Genomic DNA, 23,799 nt, shown 5'->3' on the forward strand with positions numbered 1-23,799 from the left:
AGGCTCTCAACAAACCCCCAGAATACTAAAGAGAAGGAGCTGAATCCAGGGAGGTTCTAACTGCTTGAGTGCTTTGTCTGGACCCGCCTCAGTCTTTTACTATCTAAAAATCAAATGTGCTAAGAAGAAGCCTTGGATTTTATGATCCAAATCTCATGTACCCTTGCTTAAGTGAACTATGGACACAGTGCCCCAAAAGATGAAGTGGGTCTTGACAAGCCTGCACTAGTCTGGGGAAAGCGTCCAGGGGTGTTTTTGTGTTTGTGTGTATGTGTTTGAGTTTGCATGAAGGGGGTGTGGAGGAGGAGGAGGAGAAGAGCCCAGAGCAGCAAGGCATCATTTTGTGAAAGGGTGAACATCAGTGCAGAGCCACAGCTACTTCATGTGTAGAACACCCTCCTACCAAAGGGTTGCTACTGTGTGCAAAATAACTTCTCAGGATTGAACAAGACTGAGTTTCTCAAAAGCCTTAATGACCATCTTTAAAATGAAAGATAAACTCCTAGTAAATGATCTTGCTTTAGTACAAAATGTCAAAATAGCACAAGTCCCTGTGTACATGCAAAGACTTCTATGCACCTTTGTGACCACTTTTAGATGAGCAGTCTTTTAGAGCTCTAATTGTATACATTCAGCTGTACCTGGCAGTCATTTTAAAACATGAATATGAAGCTTGTTTACACAACTTATTTAGAATACACTGTAACACTCAGTGCTTCTCAGTAACTGTAACTCATATGTTCGGAGAAAGCAATAGTTATGACATTAATTTGCATACAAAATATTTCAGAGGTACACAAAGCGTGTTGAATAGCAATTCTGATTCCAATTAAAAATACAAAAGCTACATGCTATCACAATTATGATTATAAGCTGGTATTATTTATATCACCAGTACTACATAATTTAATGTAGATGAACTAATTTTGAAACAAAATCTATATAGCTAATGTAAAATGAGTATAAAGGACAAAGAAGATCTATACTCCTTCCAGTTACATAAAATTTCTGTAGATTGTTTTTCAGAATCAACCCTATCAATCTGGAATAATCTACAGACACATAAAATTCACTTTCCATTACCTTCTATCAAGTAGAACTTTTGTCATCACTGGAAGAAATTTTTCCAGATGAACGAATCCACCCGGTTCTTCTACTTCTATCTAAAAAATAAAACTTAAGTGTGGCAAGGTATAGACTCATTAGCAAACTAACCCAAAAACCAGAAAATTGGGATGGTCCCTGCATGAAAATTACAGCATTAAACTTTGAATATTTACATCAAGTCTTTAATATCACATGGCACCGTAACATCTGAGTGAAAGGCTTGTGATCAAATAGTAAGAGATTCAAGGAACAGCTACTATCCCAGGGAAATACAGGTCTGCTATTAGACGCTTGCAGCAACTCAATATTGCCCTCTTGTGCTTCAAAAGCATTCATGCAAAGGAACCAGACACTGAGGAACTGATCTTATCTGCCACAATAACTCAGCAGAGGTTTAAACATTCAGGCTCAAGCCACACTAGTAAAGTCTATCAAGATCTGGAGCTTTCCCAAGCAGTGTAATGTGAACACTCATTACAGTAAACCATGAGCATGTTCCCTTGGCATGATTTTGAACTGTGCCACCCAACATTTCCCTCAGCAGATACTGGCTTGGACCTTAAGGACTTTTCCCCAGCAGGATGCTTGGTGCAGCCACTCAGCATAAAGCCAGGTGCAGACATGAGCTGCTCTGTGCCTGCTGGCTTCAACAGCCAAGGATGTTTCTGGGCATATTTAATTGGCTAGCTTGGATATAGCTCCAGTCAAGTGCACCTTAATGATGGAATTTGTTGCTTTCATGTTTCATGAAAGAAAGTTTAAGAGAGCTGTCAGGGGAAGGACCAGAGAGGCAGGCAGACTGAGTCAGGACCAAAACAGCCATAAGGCAGCCTATAAAATGCTACCCAAAAAAGCAAACAAATTAGTCCCAAAACATTGGGGACTTCTAGCAGCATTCTCAGTGCATTCCTACACTTCCACAGGAGATAAGCAACATGGTAAAAACCGCTCTCTGTCATTGGGGTGCATCCCTTCCCTGAAAATTTTAAGTTTGGATCCCAAAATGAGTCCTGTTAATTGAGCTTGCCTGTTCCTGTCTGTGTTGAAACTGGATGCATGCCTTGAGGTCTCACATGGCAGCAGCAACACCTTGCTAGGCCCCCTGAGACACAGCTGAGATTCAAAGAAAAGTCAAACAGGCACTGATTTGAAATCTTCTAACTGAGCCAGGAAAAACTTAGTAAGGAATCTTCCTCCTGGGAGCTGGGTCAGAGCTGGGGCAGTTCCTGATACATCCAATTGCCTAAATGGAAAGCTGCAACTGCTGCAGCATGCTCTTTTCCAGTGTTATGGAAGGGGGCTGGGTGCTAAGAGAAGAGAGCCATCACGTCCTGCTGCTTTAGAGTGGAAACTGACTTGAAAAAACACATTTTTCCTTCTATTTGGTGAGCCTAGCAGGAAGGATCTTCAGCAAGGAAATGAAGATGTTGTGTGCTTCATTCTAAACCAAATGGAACCTTTTACCATTACAGAATCACTTGTTTTGCTGCTTGCTTGATTGAAAAGATGTAACAAAATACACGGCAAAACCTTGTCCTGGGACGTGATCAGCAGCCTCAGCTTCCTCTGATGTGGAACAAACAGTTTCCATTTCAGAGTCTCTATAGATCCAGCAGCACCCTGAGTAGTTAAAATTAATCCTATTTCTAACACTTCTTACTCTTCCTCATGCTCACTCGTGTTCTACACCTCATTTCTCACTGATGTTTTTCTTTTTCTGTATTTCCTCCTCTTTTCACAGAAACAGTATTTGCTTGTTCAGACTCTGTGAGTTTCACTCAATTTCTCTCCTTTGGGCACATCCACAGCTCCCATAACAACTGTATTGTAGCATCTATTATGTTTTGTACTTCTGTTCTCCCAGCCATAACATTGGGGTACTTGAAACACAAAGAAACAAAAACATCTCCCAGAGTTACCAGGCAGAGCACTGTACCAAACTCCAGGCATTGTAGTAACCCTTAGGTAAGTTTCCACCATCTCTAGATTTAGCATTTAATCTTATCTTTGTAAGTAGGCCTAGAGATACGATATTAAGTACAGAATTGAGTATAAGGCAATATAAGAAACATTATATGATAATTTATAGAGATAACATAATTGTATGAATGCTGATTTTGCAGATATGAATAACGTGGTGGGAGCATGTGCTAGTTTAGCAATAAGGCTAATAGGAAGATGAGATGACAGAGACACAAGTAGTGAGAAACAGAAATTAATCACAGCTCACAATGGGCAACAATACTGGGGAAATAGCTCGGTTACAAACTGGCTAACAGACACAATTTTTACCTTATCTAGATTAAGATTAAATGGTATTACCACAGCAAATTATAGTTGCATCTTACATAAATTAAGATATGTTTGTGATTATCATAATATATGAAGGGTTCCACAAGAAGATAATGTTCTTCTGGAACTAAACCTATGCCAAAGCTTCATTTACAGGCACCATGAAACATTATTTGCTATTTATTTTCCAGTGCAATGTTCTTTAAGGTTAACCATCACTCTGAATGTATTCTTTCTTCTTGCAGTATTTGTGTTTTAATATTCTTACAATCAGCATTTTCATACATGTTACACTGTTCTATCTCAAGAATCTTCTACCTTGTGGTTATATTGTACTGTACTTCTTATGTATTACTTAGGTCACATTTTTTGAGTAATATTGAAAATTGGGGGGGAAAAAAGTAAGTTGAATCTCTTCCAGAGGACAAGACAGGCCTTAAATTCTCCTGGTTCTCCTGGACTTGAACAGGGTTGTCAAAGCATCCCAGTTTCTCAAATCTGTGTCTTCAGTGAGGAGTTGCACTGCTCATTTGCTGAAAAGAAGAGTCACTGTGGGACACTAAAAATATCATCTATATTAAGCACCATAATTTCTCTTTCCATTTTGTCTTGTTTGTCAGTGGGAGCTGGGACAGTCTGGTTCTGAGAGTACAGAACCAGAGCAGACAGATTGCAGAATCACGTGAAAAGAGCTTTCTCCTCTAGTGATTCTTTGCACTTCCTCATGTGAATCATCTACATCATTTTCACAAGACTTAGTGCAAGACTTCTCACACTAAATTCAGATCTATAAGAGGCCAGACAAGTCTAGTGAGGAGAGACTATTTCTGCAACTATCCAAATTATTGTTGGATCAGGAAGAAAACAGTATGAGACATCATTCCACAGTATCCTGACCTACACAAGAATAGGAGAAAAATCCTTACCCCACCTCTCAGCTCCAGCACTGTTCACTCCTTAAAGCAGCATGCCTGTTTGCAAAGAGAATGTGAAGTCTTTTTCCCACTTCTTTGTCCCATTTACTAATCACACCATGACAAGGCAGCAGCACACCACTTCTATTACAAGCATGATGTAAGGAGACAAAAATTAGTGTAGGAAAAGACTGTGGAGAAATGTGATTAATTTCCTTACCTCACAACTGCCTACCACTGGGAGAATGAGAGCACCACTAGGTCGTGTGATGTTTTATGTCCTGAAGCCTGATTTACAAGCTTAAGCAATCAAGTAAGAAAAGATTCTCACCTATAACTCAGAAATCTTAAGACTGAGAAAGACCTCATGAAGGACAGAACGTTGAAAGGTCTGGCTATAAGATAGCAATAACAGGACCTAGTTCAAAAAATGGCAGGCTTTCCCTCTGGGTATTTTTGAAATGTGATGTGTAACACCTGCTCAAGAACTAATTTTTACTACCTAACCCTGCAATGTTTCCATGGCATGTCCAAAAGAATAAGATGGTTAGAGTTTGGATATCTGACCAAGGTTTAAAACATTATTTTTCATCAGTCAGTTTTTCCTCCATTTTCTATAAATGTCCCTCCACCTTGGCACAGTATCACAGTCCCCCTTTGGGTAAAAGAGTCCAAGACTCCTCATTTTAACCCATCAACATTGTTACGTCATCAGCCTAAAGATTTGCTTCAGGGCAACCTACCAGACTGTCTGCTGGAAACACTTCCATTACACTTCCAACATCTCGGAAAAGAGTTTAGGTTTCCCATTCAGCAAGACAGAAGGGCCAAACTTGTTCAAGTTGAAGACTGAAAAAAATACAACAGATCTAAACATTTACCTTTGCAATCAGTTCCTGTACTTCTGCCTCATTTGGGAAGCAACCCAGTGACCTGACAATGCAACCAATCTCCCTGGAAGAGAAGAGAAGAGAAGAGAAGAGAAGAGAAGAGAAGAGAAGAGAAGAGAAGAGAAGAGAAGAGAAGAGAAGAGAGAGAAAGAAAACATCTTTATTAATAAGTCTGCAATACAAGACTGTTGAGAATACAGACACCATTCCGAGCTTGAATATAGGAGTGTGCACATAAAAGCACCAAAAAAAATCTATGTGGAATTTTAAAATGATGTCTCAGTAAGCAATGTCTACTTTTTCAGACATAAAATATTCTGAAGCTCCTTGAAATTGTTCTTGCAATTTCCCACAAAATTCTTTACTATTGTGTTGCACTGTACTATGTGCAAGTTACTTTTACATTGCTGTTCTCTAATTGTAATGCTTATTTTCAGTAAAGTCTATATATATATATGTAGTTAACAAATCACTTGGAATTCTACTGAGATACAAAGTAACAAATAAAATGCATACTTCCATTAAATGCTATAAATATACAAATTCTAACAGCATTAAAGAACAATTACGAAAGGTGAGGAAGAAGGCAGCCCTGCTATGTCCATGCTGTGCTCTCAGAGAGTCAAATAGAGCAACAAAGTGGCTTATCACCACTCTGTTTATGCCATAAATATATTCATAGCTTGCTGAACCTGGTGCAGCTGTTCTGAGCCTCTAAATAAAATTCTGACTAAACTGGCAATGCCTCAAAGTAGTCTAAGATGAACAACGTCACAGACTAGAAACAAAATTATTGTAAGGCTGTAATAAAGCTTTACTGAGCTTTATTGTATGATTAAAAACAAAATAACAGAAGCACTAATATAGCTTGTGACTTACAATTCAATTCAACAACACAGAATTTAAGCACATTTGAATATGTATTCACAGTGCTGGTTGTTCCCATGATCCAAACATCTGTGGTTCCTTCATCTTACCAGTGGTAAAGAAAGTAGGTTTCCAATTTGTGCAAAAATCAGATTGCCTAATAAAAACGGTAGATATAAGGAGGAATGATCTTTGTAAAATCCTCTTACAATAATAAGGCCCTGAATGCAGCACACCAAGCATATGCAAAGTTATATGTATAAATCTGTGACCTCCTCAGACTGGTCCCAAGGAGTTCTCATTCTGACTGAAAACATGTGAGAAGCACTAAAACAGACAAAAGAGAGAAAAAGGCTGGCTGCACAAAACTAGTTGCAGAGCAAAACCCAATCTCACACATCCATGTGTTCTGAAATGGAACCATCTACTCTTCACTGTGGGTGTGAATGGCCAATGGCCTCAGGAAGGTCACTCATTTAGACATAATCCTTGTCCATGCATCCTACTTCTAGTTTGTATAATATTGCATTTGTTGTTCTCGCTCCTGCACTCCCTCATATTTTCCAGCTACTTGTAACTATTCCCTGCCTCCACCAGAGCAACATCCAACACAAATCCTGCCTCCTTGTTGTCCCACACTATTTCTGTTCTCACAGACTGCCAGGGATGGGAATGCTGCCATTACCCTCCTGCCTCACTTCACTCACACCCAGCAGAACTGTGATGTGACTGAGGTAAGTCAGACCCTAGAAGAGTCTGCAAAATCTGGCACTGCTGGATGCTCTATCTGGCAGTCTGCCTGCATGCCAGCACAAGGATGTTGCTTGAAGTGCTTGTGGTAAAAAAAGTCAGGACCCATTTGGTAATAACATGGAGTTTAAAGGACCTGGAAGGAAATAGGAAACTATTTTGCTCCCAGCCCCTTCCTCCCACTTAGTTCAGCAGCTGCAGTTTCTGCTGTGTAGTTACTAGAATACAAAAACGATAGTTAAAATCAAAGTTACAAGTTTTGTAACACAGATGCAATGAAAATTTTGGGTCATGGTTTTCACCTTGCATATAACACTTTCAATGACAAGATTTGTAATATCACAAGAGTCCTTGACTGAGTGACATGAAATATGCATGGAAAAATACCATCTTCCTCATGCTTAATTTCTTACTAATTTGAACTAAGAGTTATGAGATACCAATGTTGGCCTGTCAAATCAGTATCATTTTTCATTATTCATGGATATCTGATATTTCAGGGATTAATACCAACACAGCTAAAATTGTGGTTAAGAATTGTGCTGTGCTGCCACCTTCTGATACAAGATAATCAGCTATTAATAATCCCATTTGTGACACAGCCCTGCAATATGAACCTAGGAATAATTAGACTATAAGTTTTTGTTCAGTGTCTGCATCTGTACTACAAAAAAATTTAATGTGAAATTGTGCATTTACTACATTAAATAGACTTTTGGATGTTCCCTGTCTGAACAAATACATTTTTAAAAGAGTCTACTTGTATCATTTCATTGTTGTAACCAATGCTCCCAAGCTGTATATCCGTATACAATGGAGTGAGAAGTGCAGAAGGTTCTACAGCTGTTTAGCCGAGACTGCAGATGTAAATGACAAACAAGCAGTGAGTATGCCATGACACAGTGAGGGCTGGGGGTGGTACTGGCGGGGCTCTGCCCCGGGCCGGGCAGCCAGGGCCCATCCTACAGCCCAGACAGGAGCAGGGCACCAGGGGACACCGGGACAGTCCCAGCCCCGGGCATCAGGCTCCTCTCTGGGCACAGACCGAGAGATTTAAGAGACCACTTTCCCCTACGGACAAGGGAACAGCAACTATACTGAGTATGGAGACATATCCTGATATTCTCCCCGTCGGGTATAGCTGAAAAACCATTACTTTTATGAAATACCTGCAATTTCTTAAATTTAGAGGCATTAGTAAGCATGCATTGCTACAACCATCACATAAATATTTTGCATCTCCCTTTCCTCTCTGTAATGTAGAAAAACTGTTAGAAATGTTTAAATATGTTTTTCAATTTGTCTTCATGCAGAATGTCTAACGACAACAATTTCACCAGTTCTCACACTCCATTGTAGTGTTTCTATTCAATAACTGATTTATAATTAAAAGGATATTCTTTTGAAAATAGTAATTGTAAATATGAAAAACTACTCCAGTAAACTTTCATGACAACAGCGTATAACCTCAGAACCTGTTCCCTGAGAGGTAAATATATGGTTTATGCATTTTATAACATGTTATACCGGTATGAATGTTTATGTTAAAATTAAGTTCAAGTAGCACTGTCAAATATTTAATCTTTTAAAATACCATAATTAAAAGCATCCAGGAATTTTTAGGCATCCATCCAAGGTCAAGCTACTACAAACATACTTGTCCAAACAGGGCCAAAAGAACTGTTTCTATTACATTTTCTAGTAAAGCAGATGCCAGTTTAGGGAGCTGTTTATCTCTATTGAGATTCTGTAATATATTTGTGAATATATTGGTGAATATATTTACAAACCTGACATCCACAGTTTTATTGGATTCACGGTCAAACACCTCAAAAGCTTCTGTAATCTTTTTCTCAATTTCAGCTACTAGGCCATCTGCAAAAAGAAACATAAGAAAAAGAATGATTCACTGAGCTGTTACAACTAATATATTTCCAATTTGAGACTTATGACAGCAGAAACACCAAAACTGACATAGAGCAGACAGGAGAGTTACTTTGCAGAAGTTATGAAAAACCTCCACTCTAAATGCAGGACCTGTGATTTATATTAGTAATATTGCCTTGCTATGGCTCTGCAGCTACATCAAGTCTGCTGGCAATGGTATGCCTCACATACACACAGCTGCCCAGGTGTGGACCCTGCCCAGAGTGTGCCACAGCTCACTCTGGACCACAAGTCTGAGCCCTTCCTGGATGTCACTGTGCCAGTGGAAGGAGCAAAGCAAACACTGGCCCACGCTTGCCCTGAGATGGGGCTGAGTCACTTCATCCAGTTTCCTGCATCCAGGAAAACAAGTGCTCTCATGTCCACTCAGTTAGTCATAAAGTATGAAAAGCTGAGAACCAGGGATAAAGAGATAAGATGTATAAGATCTGTGCACAGTGAATGTGGTTCATGGTAAATAATTCATAGTAAGAGTTTGGAAAAGAAGGACAATCTCAGCAAAGGAGAAGGAGTAATTTGCTGCATTTGCTTTCTATATCTCAATCTCTAAGAATGGGGAAAGAAGAAACCACACATTATCACAGATATATCTCACATAAGCCAGAAATTGCATTCTTGGGGCACACTAAGAACCAGGAAATAAATTCTGAAGAAAAAAAAATATAAGGAGAGGGATGTGTCTATCTCAAAAGAAAATCTCCCTGGCAAGAAAGCCAGGGTAAAAAAAAACAGTGAACTGGTAGCCCATTTATTAGTTTGACTCCAAATGACAGAATATAGGAAGCAGAATGACAAGAAGTTGACTTCTTGGTCCCTGTGGCTAAATACAACCCCAAACTCTGTTTTGCAAACCAGCTCCCAGGAGGCAGCATTTCTTAAGTTAGCCCCCAAGCCTCCACAGAGATTCCAGAGGGAAAATCTGAATGACAGCCAAATTGAGATTGGTATAGGTATGAGGGACATTTGTTTTCTCATTTTCATACTTGTCTTCTGTATTTTCAATATAATAAGTAAAACAAAGCTCTCCTCTAGCAGACAACACATTTCCTTCTTTAGCTGATGTGGTGTTAAGTGCTGTTGAGCAGCTCAGACCAACATTAAGCCACCAGATCTGTTTTCTACAGGCATAACAAATTCATACCTAGATTTCTACAGTCCCAATAGTTTGGGAACCCCTGGGGCTGTAGTGTGCAATCATTCTTTTCATTTGCTTTCTTGCCCTCATGACAGAAATGTCATTTTGCTGACAAAGGGTATCAGAACTGAACATAGCTGAATTATGAGATCACATTGGCTTTCTGATCTCCCTCTCTTTATCTTGACCCATGAGCTTTTTTGTTGTGGTTTTTCCTCCTGTGCAGTTGAGGAGTGCAGAGAGAGGCTGCATAGTGTGCCTGGCAGCTGGCCAAGGCCAGCCCATCGCAGACTACAAGCACTTCAATACATCAGTGGATTGACCCAGATAAAAGGAACCTCTTCTGCAAGTAGAAGAGAGGTGCATCCCCCCATAAAGCTACAGCTGCCTGCTGCTTTTCATCTGTATTTGGTACTGAAGTCCCCAGAGGATACACAAAGAGAAGATAAGCAGGAACATATCCTGTATTTCTCTCCCTGACTTTATGCCCCTGATGGAAGCATGGGCAGGTATGTGTGCAATGGATGTTCACTGAGGATGAGGAGTCCTGTGCAGTCTCCAGGCACAGGACAAACTGTATTCTTTCCACAGGCTGACAATAATGCCTACCTTTTCTCTGCCTATGTGCCAGTAAAATCCACATTTAATTATTAAAACAAAAAAAAAAACCCACAGTTAAATCTAAGTGGACCTGATTCCTTGTGGAAAAGTCTCTAAAGACTCTCAAAGTGCTAAATTTGATGGGGTTTTGTTTACTGGTTATTTCAAAGAGTCTTGCATCATGTCTCCCATGTAGACTCAGAGTTTAGTTCTTGACATCAGGCACTTCAATTGTACACTACAACTTGCAACAGAGAAACATTGAAGGAATATTTATAGCTGCATATTCTTGACATGATGTATGAGACTTCCATAGAAATAAAAATTAGCCAAGAGAAGGCAGGGAGAGATTTTAAGTGCTGGTACTCTGTAGGCATCCAGCCTTTCCAAGCTCTTTTCCATGAAGACAGTATACTTTAATCTTACCTTCTGAAGAGGTCTGATAAAGAAAAGTCCTGAAATGAGATGAACTTGATTTAACCTAGGTACCAGATAATCTATCATCTCTTCCAAGAACCGAGAGGAAGTTGTGACTAAGAGCCATATCCCTGGAAGAAAACATAATATACTGTTGTCCTCTCAAAGACTCTCTGTGAGATGAGTAAACATGTAATAAGCTACTGGCTGAATTTGTTGACTTCCCTCCAGGAATTAAAGCCAAAGATGTTCTACATAGTTCAGGTTGGCAAAGCTGTTTATCTTAAAAATTCTACAATTCACTCTAAACCTCTCTTTGTGAGGGAAAAGTACACGCATTCCAACTCTAGGATAAGAAATGGGTAAAGTTTTAAAATTATCTATTCAAGAGGGACATCAAAAGATTAGACACACAGTTAACTCAGTAGATGTGGTGCTTTAATGTACTGAAATAGTTCTGTACAAGGAGACTCTCCACCACAGGTAGATCAATGAAAGTTTCATGTTGCCCTGTGGACCACGTTCTAGCAGTTTTTCAGGACAGAAATACCTATAGAAAAAGATCCCACTCACTTACTCGACTAACTAGAAAAACAATATACAGTGTCAAGGATGGAATTATGTCACTTCTTGTAATGGTTTAAATAAATATTGAAAAATAGCATGCTGAAAAGGATTTCAATAGCTACATCTATTTATTCCCTCAAAGAAATCCTGTAGGTATCATGTATTATTTCCATTTTTATGCTTGAGATGCTTATGCATGTAAAAATGCTTGAGATACCTGTCAATGTTGTCCAATCCTAATTTATTTTCCTACCACATATGCAATAAAAATAAAAAATGTCTTAAAATCTATTTCTCAGATACATTAACTGAAAATGTATTCACTATCGAGTCTTCTTTCCCATACTATCCTTTGCTACTTCCCCATTTTGTTTAGTGTGAACTGGGTAAAACTCTTGATACTGCCAGTTAAGTAAGACAGAGAGCTGGGACTCCGAAGTCAATTCTGATGGTTCTTGCAGAATGAATTGTCCTTCTTCAGCTTGTCCAGACTGTTCCCCAGCACTCTGAGGCCCATTTGAAGCCAGCCCTTAAGCAGAATACCTGCTTCACTTGTGACATTTCTTCTTCAAAAGCCACACTTTCAGCCATTGTAGGGAACAGAAACCACTTAGCTAGATGTGGCTCTGCCAGACTCTTGAGTAATGAGAATTTTAAGTAGGGATTTACAGTTGATACAATTTGCTAGATTCTACCATTGACTTAATTTATTAGCTTGCTTTCTTTCCTTCCTAGGGGCCAGTTGCTCTGATGGTTCAGAAACCCCTTCTTTCACTAAAGAGAAAAAATTAGTTATCATAAGAGGCAGTCCAGCATTAAACAACCACTAAAATGCTGGGGAGCAGCATCTGTCTGTTGCTCACAGGAAAAGATTTAGTCCCAATGCATCCTGATTAACTATTTATAGTATGAAATACTTTTAAACTCTTTTTATGCTACTTAAAAGAGTAAAATTAAGGGTTGATTTGTAGAAGTACCAGTGAACTTGATTTTATTACTTCGTGTTACTGCAAACACCTGAAACATTCGTCTTCATAAACATTAATTTAGGAAAAAATTTTAAAATACTGTCAATTTTATATTTTAGCTCCTATAGGCATGTGGATATATTATTATTTATTAATTACTGCTTCCCCTTGCCATAGTACTACGCTGTTGCTACAGGCAGGTGTGAGGAAACCCCTGAGGTCTCTGCCGACAGGAACCCTTTCTCATGTGGGCCTGCCTTGTGGAACTTGTCAGTCTGAAGGGACAAGGGACACAACCACGCAACCCCAACCCAGTGACAGTTTGAGAGTCATTTACATGTTGCTATTCCAGTGTCATTTAAAGTGCGGTTATCAACAGCTCTTTTGTAGATTTCCCCATCCAGTAACAAGGGCTCATCAGCTGGAAGTACAAAATCTTATCGGTGGCTTTATACTCCAGCACCATGCCTTCTCTTTCCCACTAGCCATTATTTCAACCAAAAAAGTAGGCAGCAACCTTGGTCCTGTCAGCTGAACTGGGAATAAGATACAAAGACTGAAGAAAAAGGAACATTTTTAAGAAGGTAATGGAGAGGATGTGACTGTGCAGGCAGCCACATGAAAAAATCCACTGGAATCTGCACTCAGCTTCTGTCAGCATTCTATTTCTGCTCACAGATGCAATTTACTGGTTTTAACCACTCTCTCCACTCTACTCCAACACTTCCATAAGGCTCCTATGACCACTCTTGGCATGCTTTTAGGATGAAAGAGACAAAATAAAAACCAAAATAGATTTGCCTTTAATGTTTGCAGACACTGTTTCATATGACCTCTCCCAGAATCCTTCCCAGAACCACAAATGGAAACAGGGGCATAAGAATTTGGGGAGCGGGGGGGGGGGGGGGGAAACGAACAAAAACAAAGACAACAAACGAACAAAGAAACAGTTCCAAAACTAACAGCAGCAGTTCTAATGAGAAGAAAGGTACAATGTATATTTCCTCAAATATAAAGAATAAAAACAGTAAGAGACTTCACAATGCAAACTATGAGGAGGTTATCAGTGAGCTCTTACGAGATGTAATCAGGCTTGTAACCAAGTTCTAACTGAACCATCACCTAGGTCAAGATATTCAAAAGCTGTCACAATACTCAAAATCACCTGTACAGATAAATTCTCAAACATTCTCAAATAAGCTCATCAGTTTTATCCAGGCATTGTGTCTCCAGAATAAAAAGGGAAAGCCAGTGTGGTCTCATAACATGAACTCTTGTTGATGATATCAGCATGCTGCCGTAAACATTTGGGTTGAATTCATATGAAGTGTGGGGAGCTTGGCTGACATAAAAATAACTCAGAAATCTTGCCCCAACCCAAAGAAGAAAACCTTACAGCATTTAACTAATGCTGTTTTAAGGAAATCACTGAGGAACAGGAACATGGAGAAAACCATCCTGAGGCCACTTGAATCTGACTTACTGGGAAGATTCTTCTGCTCTGTAGAGGAAAAGGCATGTGTTAAGTTTTTTCCTAGTGACCTTCTCAATTCCTTCTCAGAGGAAGCTAAATGTACAGTTAGCCTAATATGCTGATATGTTGAACCAGCAATTGTATGTCATGCTCTAAAAATATTGTGGTGAGAGAAATATTGTCTTCTCTACTCTATACCTGCAGTGGCATGCATGATATCAATATATTAGGAATCAGAAAAGAAAGGAACAATAGGATTAAGCTGCAAACTTGCTGAATACACAATGTTGTTTCATTGTGTCTTCTGATACATAACTAAGTAATTAAGAAATGTTATCATTGAAGAGTCGGCATTCTAAAAAGACATATCAAGAAGATTTTGAGGAAAAACAAGAGGTTTATGGAGCTTGATTCCTCCAAATAAGGGGTAAACCTATACCTGAACAGCAATCTAAAGAAAACAGATTGATGCAAAGTATTGATGGCACCAATGGGAAATGTGTCACCTGAATTTAAACATTCAATTATGTGAAGAGATAATATACACATCTTTGTGAAATGTCACATACGTCAAGAATTGACCAGGCTGGTGTCTTCACTGGCTGTAACACCTGCTCCAGCTTGGGGATGCAAGCTACAGCCTGCAGACTCAGGAGAGGGATAATGCTTTCTCTCCTACAAAGGAAGCATCCCATGTTATCACAGATTATACTCAGACAATCTGAATATTAGTCTGTGGGGGGGGGGGGAAAAAAAAAAAAAAAAAAAAAAACACCAAAAACACGCTTAACTGGTTTACACAGAGGTCACTTTCAAGCATTCCTAAAGGAGCAAAAATAAAATCTCAAGAACAGCAAAAACTTTTTCTTTCATGTCTTTCAGAATTGTTGAGAACTAGCCAGGTCATTGCTCCCCATTGCTTATGTTTGTCACAGCATACACCATGAGGTATCCAGATGAGAAGCAAAGCCCATCACCAGTGTGAATCAACAAAACCAAACTCCGCATCCATCATTGTGAATGCGAGCAACCTTGGACCAAGAGCATCACCTCACACTGTTGTCACACCTCTTCCCCTAATGGCAGTACAAGTGATAGCTGAAAAGTTACCTGCTTGTTTCCACCACAGTAACTGCAGTATGGAAAACTTAACAGAGAAAAAAATAAAGGGACTACATTAAAAACAGATAGACAGAACAGAGCCTTCAGAGTGGAGCAATCAGAATGATCTTTGCACAGCCCCATGACACCTAGTGTGAGCAACCATAGAAAAAACCTCCAACAGCAAATAGACTTTTAAAAAGAGTCAGGTAAATAATTTGATGTCTGATATTAAAATACAGGCTGTCAGTTTGATGAAGGCTGTGGAAAAAGTTAACTGCAAAAGCTACTTCATATTCTGAGAGAAAAATATTAAATACAATTTTTCCTTTCATAAGATAATTTTTCCTTTACATAAGATAATTACAACGTGGGCAAAATAGTGATGTAAAAAGAAAGCACTATCTTGACTCCAGTTTTGCTACAAAAATGAAATTATTTTATAGAATTCTGATAGCAATAAAAAAATTAAGAGTTCATATCAAGCACAATGGAAATATCTTTACTTCTTTTAGAATTAGACAAATTCATTAAAGCATTATAAAGCAACTGTGCATTTCAACCTTGAAGTTTAAAAATGTAATAATACATCACTTTGTAAAATATATCTAGTTTGTGCTAGTCAGTTGGCAGCAACTAATGAAGTTACAAGTTGCCAGTAACCTTTTACCTAATGAAACAAGATATTCTGAATATTATCCTGAGTTTTGACTGTTCAGTAGATGGCATTTTAAATGCCATGGCATTCTAATCTACAACAGATTCAGATGTTTCAATACATGTGGGAACCAAAACAACATTAGTGGGACAATTAACCACTCATTCAACTGCTGAGAAAGAAAGTGTAGAAACTATTGTTGCCTTGATAAGCAGTCAAGCTTCTAGTTGCTCAAAAAATTCTTAAACTACTTGACATTGTAACATAGAACAAAAGAGGACATGAAGAATGCCACATCAAGCAGGGAAAGAAGCCACAGACATCCTTCCATCACCCAGAATTTCCAAAGGTATTTAAACCCATAGTTCACACTACCTCTAAACACAGTTAATACTAAAATGTCACTGATTTGAAAGGGAATATCCACCATTGACAAAGATCTTGTCCCTGTTATCTCTCCCCAAAGATGCTGAAATCATGGACAATCCCATCTACTGCTCTCCCTTCTGAATCAGACATGACTGTTCATCAGCAGGAAAAATTGTTCTTTCCCTCATGGTACATGTTCTTGTTGGTTATCAAGCCCACTTTAATGATGTCACTTCTTGCTGCTCCTGCAAGATGCCATTATTTTCCCTGGTCTGTGCTGGGCAGACTGGGCCCATAGCAGTTCACAGAGATCACTCTGTAGCCTCAGTCCTTGATCATTCATACCTGTCTGCCCTGAGTCATTAGGATATAACACCTTCAACAGCTGCTCTATTAAACTTGACTCCCACATCCTGACCAGGATCTTCTTTGCTTCCTCTGTCCTCAGTCTGCATTTCTCCATTCTGTGTTTCTTGAAACTGGGGGATGCAGATGGCAAATTATGCCAGCCCCAGTGAAAGCCCCAGTGGTACTCCAACCACTGCCTGGGCTTTCTACAGGTAATGCATTTGCCTATGAGAATGGAAAAGGGCAAAATATGAGGGATACCTTGCTACCTCTGCAAATTCCTCAAGAGATGCTTGCTCCAAAATAAAATTGTCTGTATACTGGAGAGGACAAATAAACCATAATTTTCTGTATCTTTGGCTCTCTTCATGTGCCTACCCTACAGGCAAGGGGGAAGAAAATCCTTTCTTCCTGCTGCTCAAAGAGTTCCTGAGCACCTTGTTGGTGAGGGCAAGCTCAATCTACACAGTCCTGGGGAACTACTCTACAGGGAAAAATCATTCCCCTGTAGGCAGCTAGTCTGAGTGATGCACCACAGGCATATATCAATCCATGCACCTCATGTATCCCAGGAAAAGCTCAGCAAAATATGCCCTGATGTTTTACTGTACACAATCTGTGTAGACTATATCTGCACATATATCTATAGATACTGAACCATCATTCTTCATAAGCATCAGCAGAGAAGCCTGTATTCCTGGGACATGATCAAGGAATACTACCTGCCTATACTGTGATGGAGTCCAGTCTTCTCAAACCTGAAGCACTGAGGTCTGATGATTTTTTTTTTTTTTTTCAGGGTGGGTGTTCTTTGTTAAGGGTTTTTTTTCTTGGTTTGGTTTGGTTTTGCTTTTCTTTTTTTGGTAGGATGACATGAAAGGAGTCCCTACTTGCACTTCACAGAATGAATTTGTGATTCAAAGAGGAGAAATGGAGGTGCAGTGGGTGACTTCTTGGTATGACCATGCATCTGGGATGCAGCATGCATCATGTTCCAAGTCAAAGCAATTAAGACACGACAGACTCTGTCGGGGATTCCTTAGCTAGCACAAGCCCAGGCAGTGGCCCATAGCAGCACCTAGCTGAGATGGACTAGCCCAGGTCTTTAAAGTGTGTAGGCTGGGGCCAGAACTTGGCTACAACTCCAGATTCTCCTGCTGATTAAGTGTCCTGGACCTACCAGCATGTCCAGGAAAAAAAAAATCAGAAAACTTGGCCCACTGGCAGTTAAAATTGCAAGACATTCTGACACGTTTTCTAATGAGTAATTTTTAAGCCGTTCTAGAGTATTCCTTTTACAACTGCAAGGAAAATGTTCCAGTGGAGGTCATCATCCACTACCTTGCCGGTGATAGTGGGCAGAAACCTTTCCATCAGAAAATGCAATGCAAGCTGGATTCCCACACATGCAGCTGCACAGGCAGGTTTTCTGCTCTCTGTTTTGACCAGCCAGGATGGCACTGGGCAGGGAGATTATTGTGATTACCTCCTTTAAGAAGCAAGGAAGTGCACAAGCAAATACCCAGCCCTTCTCCAGCTCCAATTTACTGTTGCTTTGCTCCTGCTCCATGGGGCTGCAGACCTGAGGTCCTCCTGTCACCCCCCATGGTCCCTTGCTGGGGGTACCACAGCTCGTGCCCAGTGACAGGCACTTTGCTGTGTCACTTCATAGCTCAGTCTTGCACCTTTCCCTGTAGCTACAGCTTAAAGATTTGATCACCACGAGTACAAAATCTTTCTGAGCTCTGAAATACTCAACAGTGAGAGCTAATGCTCTGACCTGATCTTCTTAAGCACCTTATTCCTTGTGTCCTGACCCACTGTCACCTCAACCCGTTGTAAATAGTGCAGGGTCATGCTGCAAACTATAACATACATCTTATTGCCTATACCCTCTGGAGAATACATAACGCTGGGAAATAGAAGGAATGGGTGTAGTGGCTGCTCTGTGTAAGCTCAGACCTCAACCAAAAATTAGGGATAATCTCTTAGAGCTTGAATGAATCTGAAGTCATCATTACTTACAGCAGAAGAACTTGGCAGTCCTCCTGAGCACCTTTCATAATACAACAGCACCAACCCTTGCCCTGGGGATTTCTCTCTTCCCAGATTTCACACAAGTCTCCTTGCCCACACTTTCTGCATTTGTTGTTGCAGAGACCTTGCAGAAAAGCCAGTTTCTTCTTTTTTCACCCTAGTATTTGGTCAAATGTTGAAACAGATTCTTTTTTCCTCAAGCCCATTTAGCCTTTTTGCTCTGCTTTGAAGGAAGTTTGATGATACGGGCCTCAAGACCCTGGGATGGGAAAGTTACAGTGGTATTACAGGACAGAAAAAGCTACTGACTCATGGATTACAGCAACACATTTTCATTTGATAAGCTGTCAAACATTTTATGCCAGAAGTAGCTGTAACATTTTTCAAGCAACAACAGAGGAATAGCATGAAATGTTCCACTGCAGCTCTCAGGACCTGGCCCTGCCTGTCTTCCCAAGCAGTCAGCCATAGCCACAGCGCTTGTTTCACAGGCCTCACAACTGTTGCAGATTTTTACTTTGGAAGCAGCACACAATAAGGACTCTTAAGAAAAAGCATGTATCCAAATTGGATCTAATTGGTCTCAATTATGACCTGAATTTCAGCCAGCAAAGCACAGCCTCATTTTGCAGCTAGTCAACTAGTGGCTAAGTCTGACTTCACAAAGCCTGGAATCATTTGCACAGGTCCAGCTATAACAGCAAAGCTCTCCTGCTACCTGGTGTCCACAGACAAGTTGCCAAAACTTGCTATTGCATGCAGCCAACATTGAGGGCAGTGAAACAACATGCTTTGTCACTCTAACTTGCAGAATGATGGGGGAAATCCTTTTAATACAAAAGACCTTCTCTTGAAGAGACATGGAGCAGATGGTGTGGAGATGTGCCACCAGTCATCCAAAAGGAGGAAGGAAGTCAAATCTATGCATAGATCTGAATTGCTTTATGCACACCTGTGATGCATAGGTAATATGCAATGATTATTTTACACTTCATTATGTTATACTTCCTTCAGTGAAGTGAAAGAAATGTCAGTGCTTCACATTAGTTAGCCTTCAAAGAATAACAGTGATACTTTTTTAAAGTCAATACCAGCTGCATGCAGTGTCCCTTTTCACAAGGCAGAGATAAACTCAGCAAAAATCTCCATTAGGAATGTCTCACACATCCCTGAAATCACAACTTTGGCAGTTGCACCAGGCAGCATTCTTGCGGCAGCTCAGAGCTGGCAAAAACAGTAATCTCATTGCAATTTGTTCTATACCACTCATCTCAGCCACACCTGGGATATAACGAAAGAACTATGTCTAGCCCATACTTACATCCTCTTTCATTCCTAACAGCAACCTACCCTGTGAGGATATATAGCTCTCCTGGTGATGCTGAGTCTTGCTGTATCTCCAGCTGCAGCTGAAAAAGAACAGCTTCCATAGGCTGTGACACCAGCAGAACGCAGGTCTGCTGCTGTGCTGTGCGGTCGCAGAAGGCATCTGGCATCTGCCTCCATTTCTCCTGCACTCTCCACAGTGCTGGCCCCTCAAGCAGACAGCAGAGCTGCAGAGACAACTCTGACACCCACGTAAGCACCAGACCAAGTTTCACCAAAATGCGGCAATACACATGCAGCCGTGGGACCCACAAAAGCAGCTCACTCTGCCAAGGATGTGGGACAGTCTCAACAGGGCACCATGTCACTTGTCACTGACAATGCACACTTGATTGCATGTGTGGCAGCAGCAAACATCTAGTAAATTGAATATTCCTCCTGAACTGCCTTGCACACTGATTGCTCAAGTGGTCCAGAATCAGGCACCAGAATCAACTGGATATGAGTGCTCTGAGAATTTATTTTAAACATTAGACATTACGAAGTTTAACTGCAGTACCACAGTACTGCTGCTAGAACAGAGCAGTATGTAAATGTTCTTCTTTTCAATCTGCAACATAATGGCAGAATGAGGGGTTTAAGTATGACTTAATACAGGCTGTTATTATGCAATATATCAGAAACCCTTCAATTTGGTGTCTTAAATGGATTTTTAAAAAATAGTTTCTAGACTGGTTGCAATTCTATCTGCAGTGCTGTCTTTGCCCAAGCAATGGAAGACTGTTAGATTGAAACAAAATGGCAAAGAATTACAGGGGTTTGCTGCTGCAGCTGCTTGGTTTTTAAGGCACTGCCTTGAAAGTATCGCTTACAGTGCTAAATCACTTTCTTTACATACCATGAATGAATACAAACCTCCAATTTTCTTTCTGTTTACCTAAGAGTAATATTCTGAATCTGAACAGCATTTCAGCTGACAACTGACATATACATTTAACATCAATGGGGAATAAGACACTTTTGGCATTCATCATTTCAGGCAGGCTAAGCTAAAGGAAAAAGTTAGCAAATGTGGAAAAGAAGTACACAAGCTGTTTAAAAATGAACTTCAGAATTCATTTCTAATTTTCTTGACCATCAGCAATACCAGTCCAGAGCCTCCTGTGAGCTTACACCAGTGACACAATAATCTATACCATTTTTAAGATGGTGCTTGGAAAGCTTTTGAAGGTTATGACTCTACACAGCCCTAGGCTGGAATCAAGAAAATCCCTTGCAATCTCACATTCATGAGGCTGTCACATCCTACCCACACCCTAAACAGCAACACTGAACAGCAAAGACAATACATTTCCAAAAAGTTGGGAGTCTGTATTTTATTAAAGATGGGCATTGACAATTTAAGGCTGTTTATAAAAATATTGCTGAGACCCACCAGGTAGCACGTAGTCCTGTGGCTGGTTTGGGACCTCCAGCCCTTCCCTGTGCCGACAGCTTTTACCTTCCCACTGGGCACCTGCAAGCACCGCTTCTCTGGCCACCTTGCAGCGCTCCAAGCCCTGTCACTGACTGTCCCATTCACTTCCCGTGTCACTGCCATGCTGAGAACAAGGCCCACCTCCACACAGGCTGAGCTGGGACATTGCTGCGGCTGCTGCTTCCCTCAGGATGCCTCACAGATGTGTAGGAGCTATTTTAAGCTTCTTCCCCCACCTCAGCCATTACCTCAAGGCAGAAAGCAGCAGCACCCCATGGCAGGATTTAGTCAGGGCAGAGCCATGATGTGACCAAGACCACTGTCTGCATGGCCACCTCCCAGCTGGGGGCTAAACACTGGCTGTGACAACAGGTTCATGTCACATTTCTGTTATCCAAAAGACCATTTTCCTTCCACAATCTTTTGCCCGACACATTTTATTGCCAAGAGCAACAAAGCAGTATCTGTTCCCATAAAATACAGGTACTGCTAAGCTGAAAAAAACCTCCCAACCCCTCAGATCTCAGAGTAATTAGTATGTAGACATGGAAATTCTTAATAACACGTTAACTATTGTTGGAAAGATAATTTGTGGGAGTTCTTAAGCTCACTGGTTGGCATTGTTGAAAAGACAAAAAAGTTTAAAGCCTTTCTTTGCACACCATCCAATTTTTTATGCACTAAATCAGCTAGAAGTAGAGCCAAACTGAAAAATTTCTGCCATTTTATGCACCATGGAAACAAGAAACCTGTCAATCTTCAATTACCTATTCTACATCCATTTGAGATCGATTTCTGCTGTGGGAGTATAGCCAACAGGTTCAGATCTACAACCTGTGTTTGTCATGGGAGATTGACATAGTTTATTTTTTGTTTCATTCTCAAATAAGTACAAATATTAAAACATAAATCAGATTAATGTCAGGGTGCATGTTAAACTGCATTGCAGTTTAATAAAGACTATAAACTTTTCTTCTCATGTAATTTCTTACAGCAATGTCAACAAGAGGATATAAAAATATTCAAAGTGTTCATCTATAAATCCCACTGTGATAAAACTGCGCACTGATTTCCTAAGTAGTCTCATATATTCAGATTTTCTTCTAGAGCTGAAATACTTCTTGCTTGAGCCCTATGAAAGCTACTTATTTTTAACAGCTTATACTAATTTAGTATTTTTCCCCATAAATTAAACACTGCCACTTTTTAAACTGGAGATAATTTGTCTGATGGACTACTTTAGCCTGAAGGTCTACTGTGTTTAGTTCAGAGCTTTTGTACCTTTCAAATGCTGGTGCTCATTTGTGAAACTGTCAAAAGTACATTTTAAAATCCTCAGTATAAGAAGTTCTTAAAAGAACTCACATGCTTCAATATCATGTGCATCATCCCTTTCAGTGGGATTCCCCAAAGTCGTGCACAGCTTAAGTGCTTTTCTGTGTCGGGTTTGAAACTTTCATGTTAATTAAGAGTGCTCCAAGCAGAATGAATGGTTATGACTGCCTACCGTGCTCACAGCAGCTACAAGGCTCTCTCAGCTTTGACTCAAACCATTAAAACAGAATGAGCAGTGATAGCACATTTTCAATGTCTCTAGCAATACAAAAGGCAGGCAAACCCAGGTGAAGTGATGTGGACAGGAAGGTTTAGATCCTCCTTCCAGGCACAAGAAGATTCAGCAGGGCAGGTGATACAGGCATAACTGCTTCTTTGAAAGAGGGTAGTAGTTGAATGCATAACTAGCTCTCCCCAAATATTACCTCCAGAATCTCTGATTTCACCAGTATGCCAGGCAGCAAACTGGGGCAGGCAAAGAGCAGACATGTATGTATAACTGAACACACTGTTTCTGTATTCACATACTAAAATAAGAGTGAAAACTCTTTCCCAAGATCCACATGACAGAGTGTCTTCATCTGTGGTGCGGAGAGGTTTTGTGATTACAAATAGCAACCCAGAACAACAACTAATCATTTACCAGAGAAAACCATCGTTGATGTACAGTTATACTCCGTAGGTCTTCACAGCAGAATCAAGCAACTTTCTGGAGACACCTGTTATCCACAACCAGGTATTTGGTTCCATACAGGTGTAAGTGGGTGAAGTAGCAGCCCAGACTATTCAATATACTTCCCTTTGGATTAAAATTCATTACTTATTAATGGCATTTTAAATATGCACTATCTGGCACAAAGAATATGGTCTTTGAAAAACTCTAATACTGATCAATTACATAACATTTCCATAATGATACAGGAACACTGAAGCGTTTTCTCCTTTATGTACTTTCATGTGATTTCTTAAATCCCAGATGGAGAATAATTTGTCTTCAGTATAGCTGTAGCTGAAGCACTACCAGTCTGACATTTTGCTTTCAGGTTCTAGCAACATCAGTATTGAGATCAGAGGTATTAAAACTTAGAAAATCTGACATGTTATGTCAAATTACAAAGACAGTATCTGAGAGCAAATGGAAGAACAGACAGACTGAATTAAGTAGCAGAAAAGGGGAAAGTAACAGAATTATAGGAGGGAAGATAGGGACAAATGTACAA

General features: G+C 40.1%; 1 protein-coding gene across 1 annotated transcript in view; it reads right to left on the minus strand.

Annotated features, from left to right (window-relative positions):
- EFCAB2 (EF-hand calcium binding domain 2) overlaps window positions 1-23,799 on the minus strand; it is a 28,331-nt gene that overhangs the window by 1,887 nt on the left and 2,645 nt on the right. Inside the window, exons 2-4 of the mRNA XM_041404499.1 lie at window positions 8,611-8,695; window positions 5,195-5,267; window positions 1,084-1,163 (exon numbers count right to left, since the gene is read on the minus strand). Coding sequence (XP_041260433.1) covers window positions 1,084-1,163; window positions 5,195-5,267; window positions 8,611-8,695 — 238 coding nt within the window. The remainder of the gene's footprint in view (window positions 1-1,083; window positions 1,164-5,194; window positions 5,268-8,610; window positions 8,696-23,799) is intronic.

The sequence above is a fragment of the Onychostruthus taczanowskii genome, unplaced genomic scaffold (assembly GCF_017590055.1).
Source record: "Onychostruthus taczanowskii isolate IOZ18803 unplaced genomic scaffold, ASM1759005v1 scaffold21, whole genome shotgun sequence".
In the NCBI taxonomy this organism is placed as follows: domain Eukaryota; kingdom Metazoa; phylum Chordata; class Aves; order Passeriformes; family Passeridae; genus Onychostruthus; species Onychostruthus taczanowskii.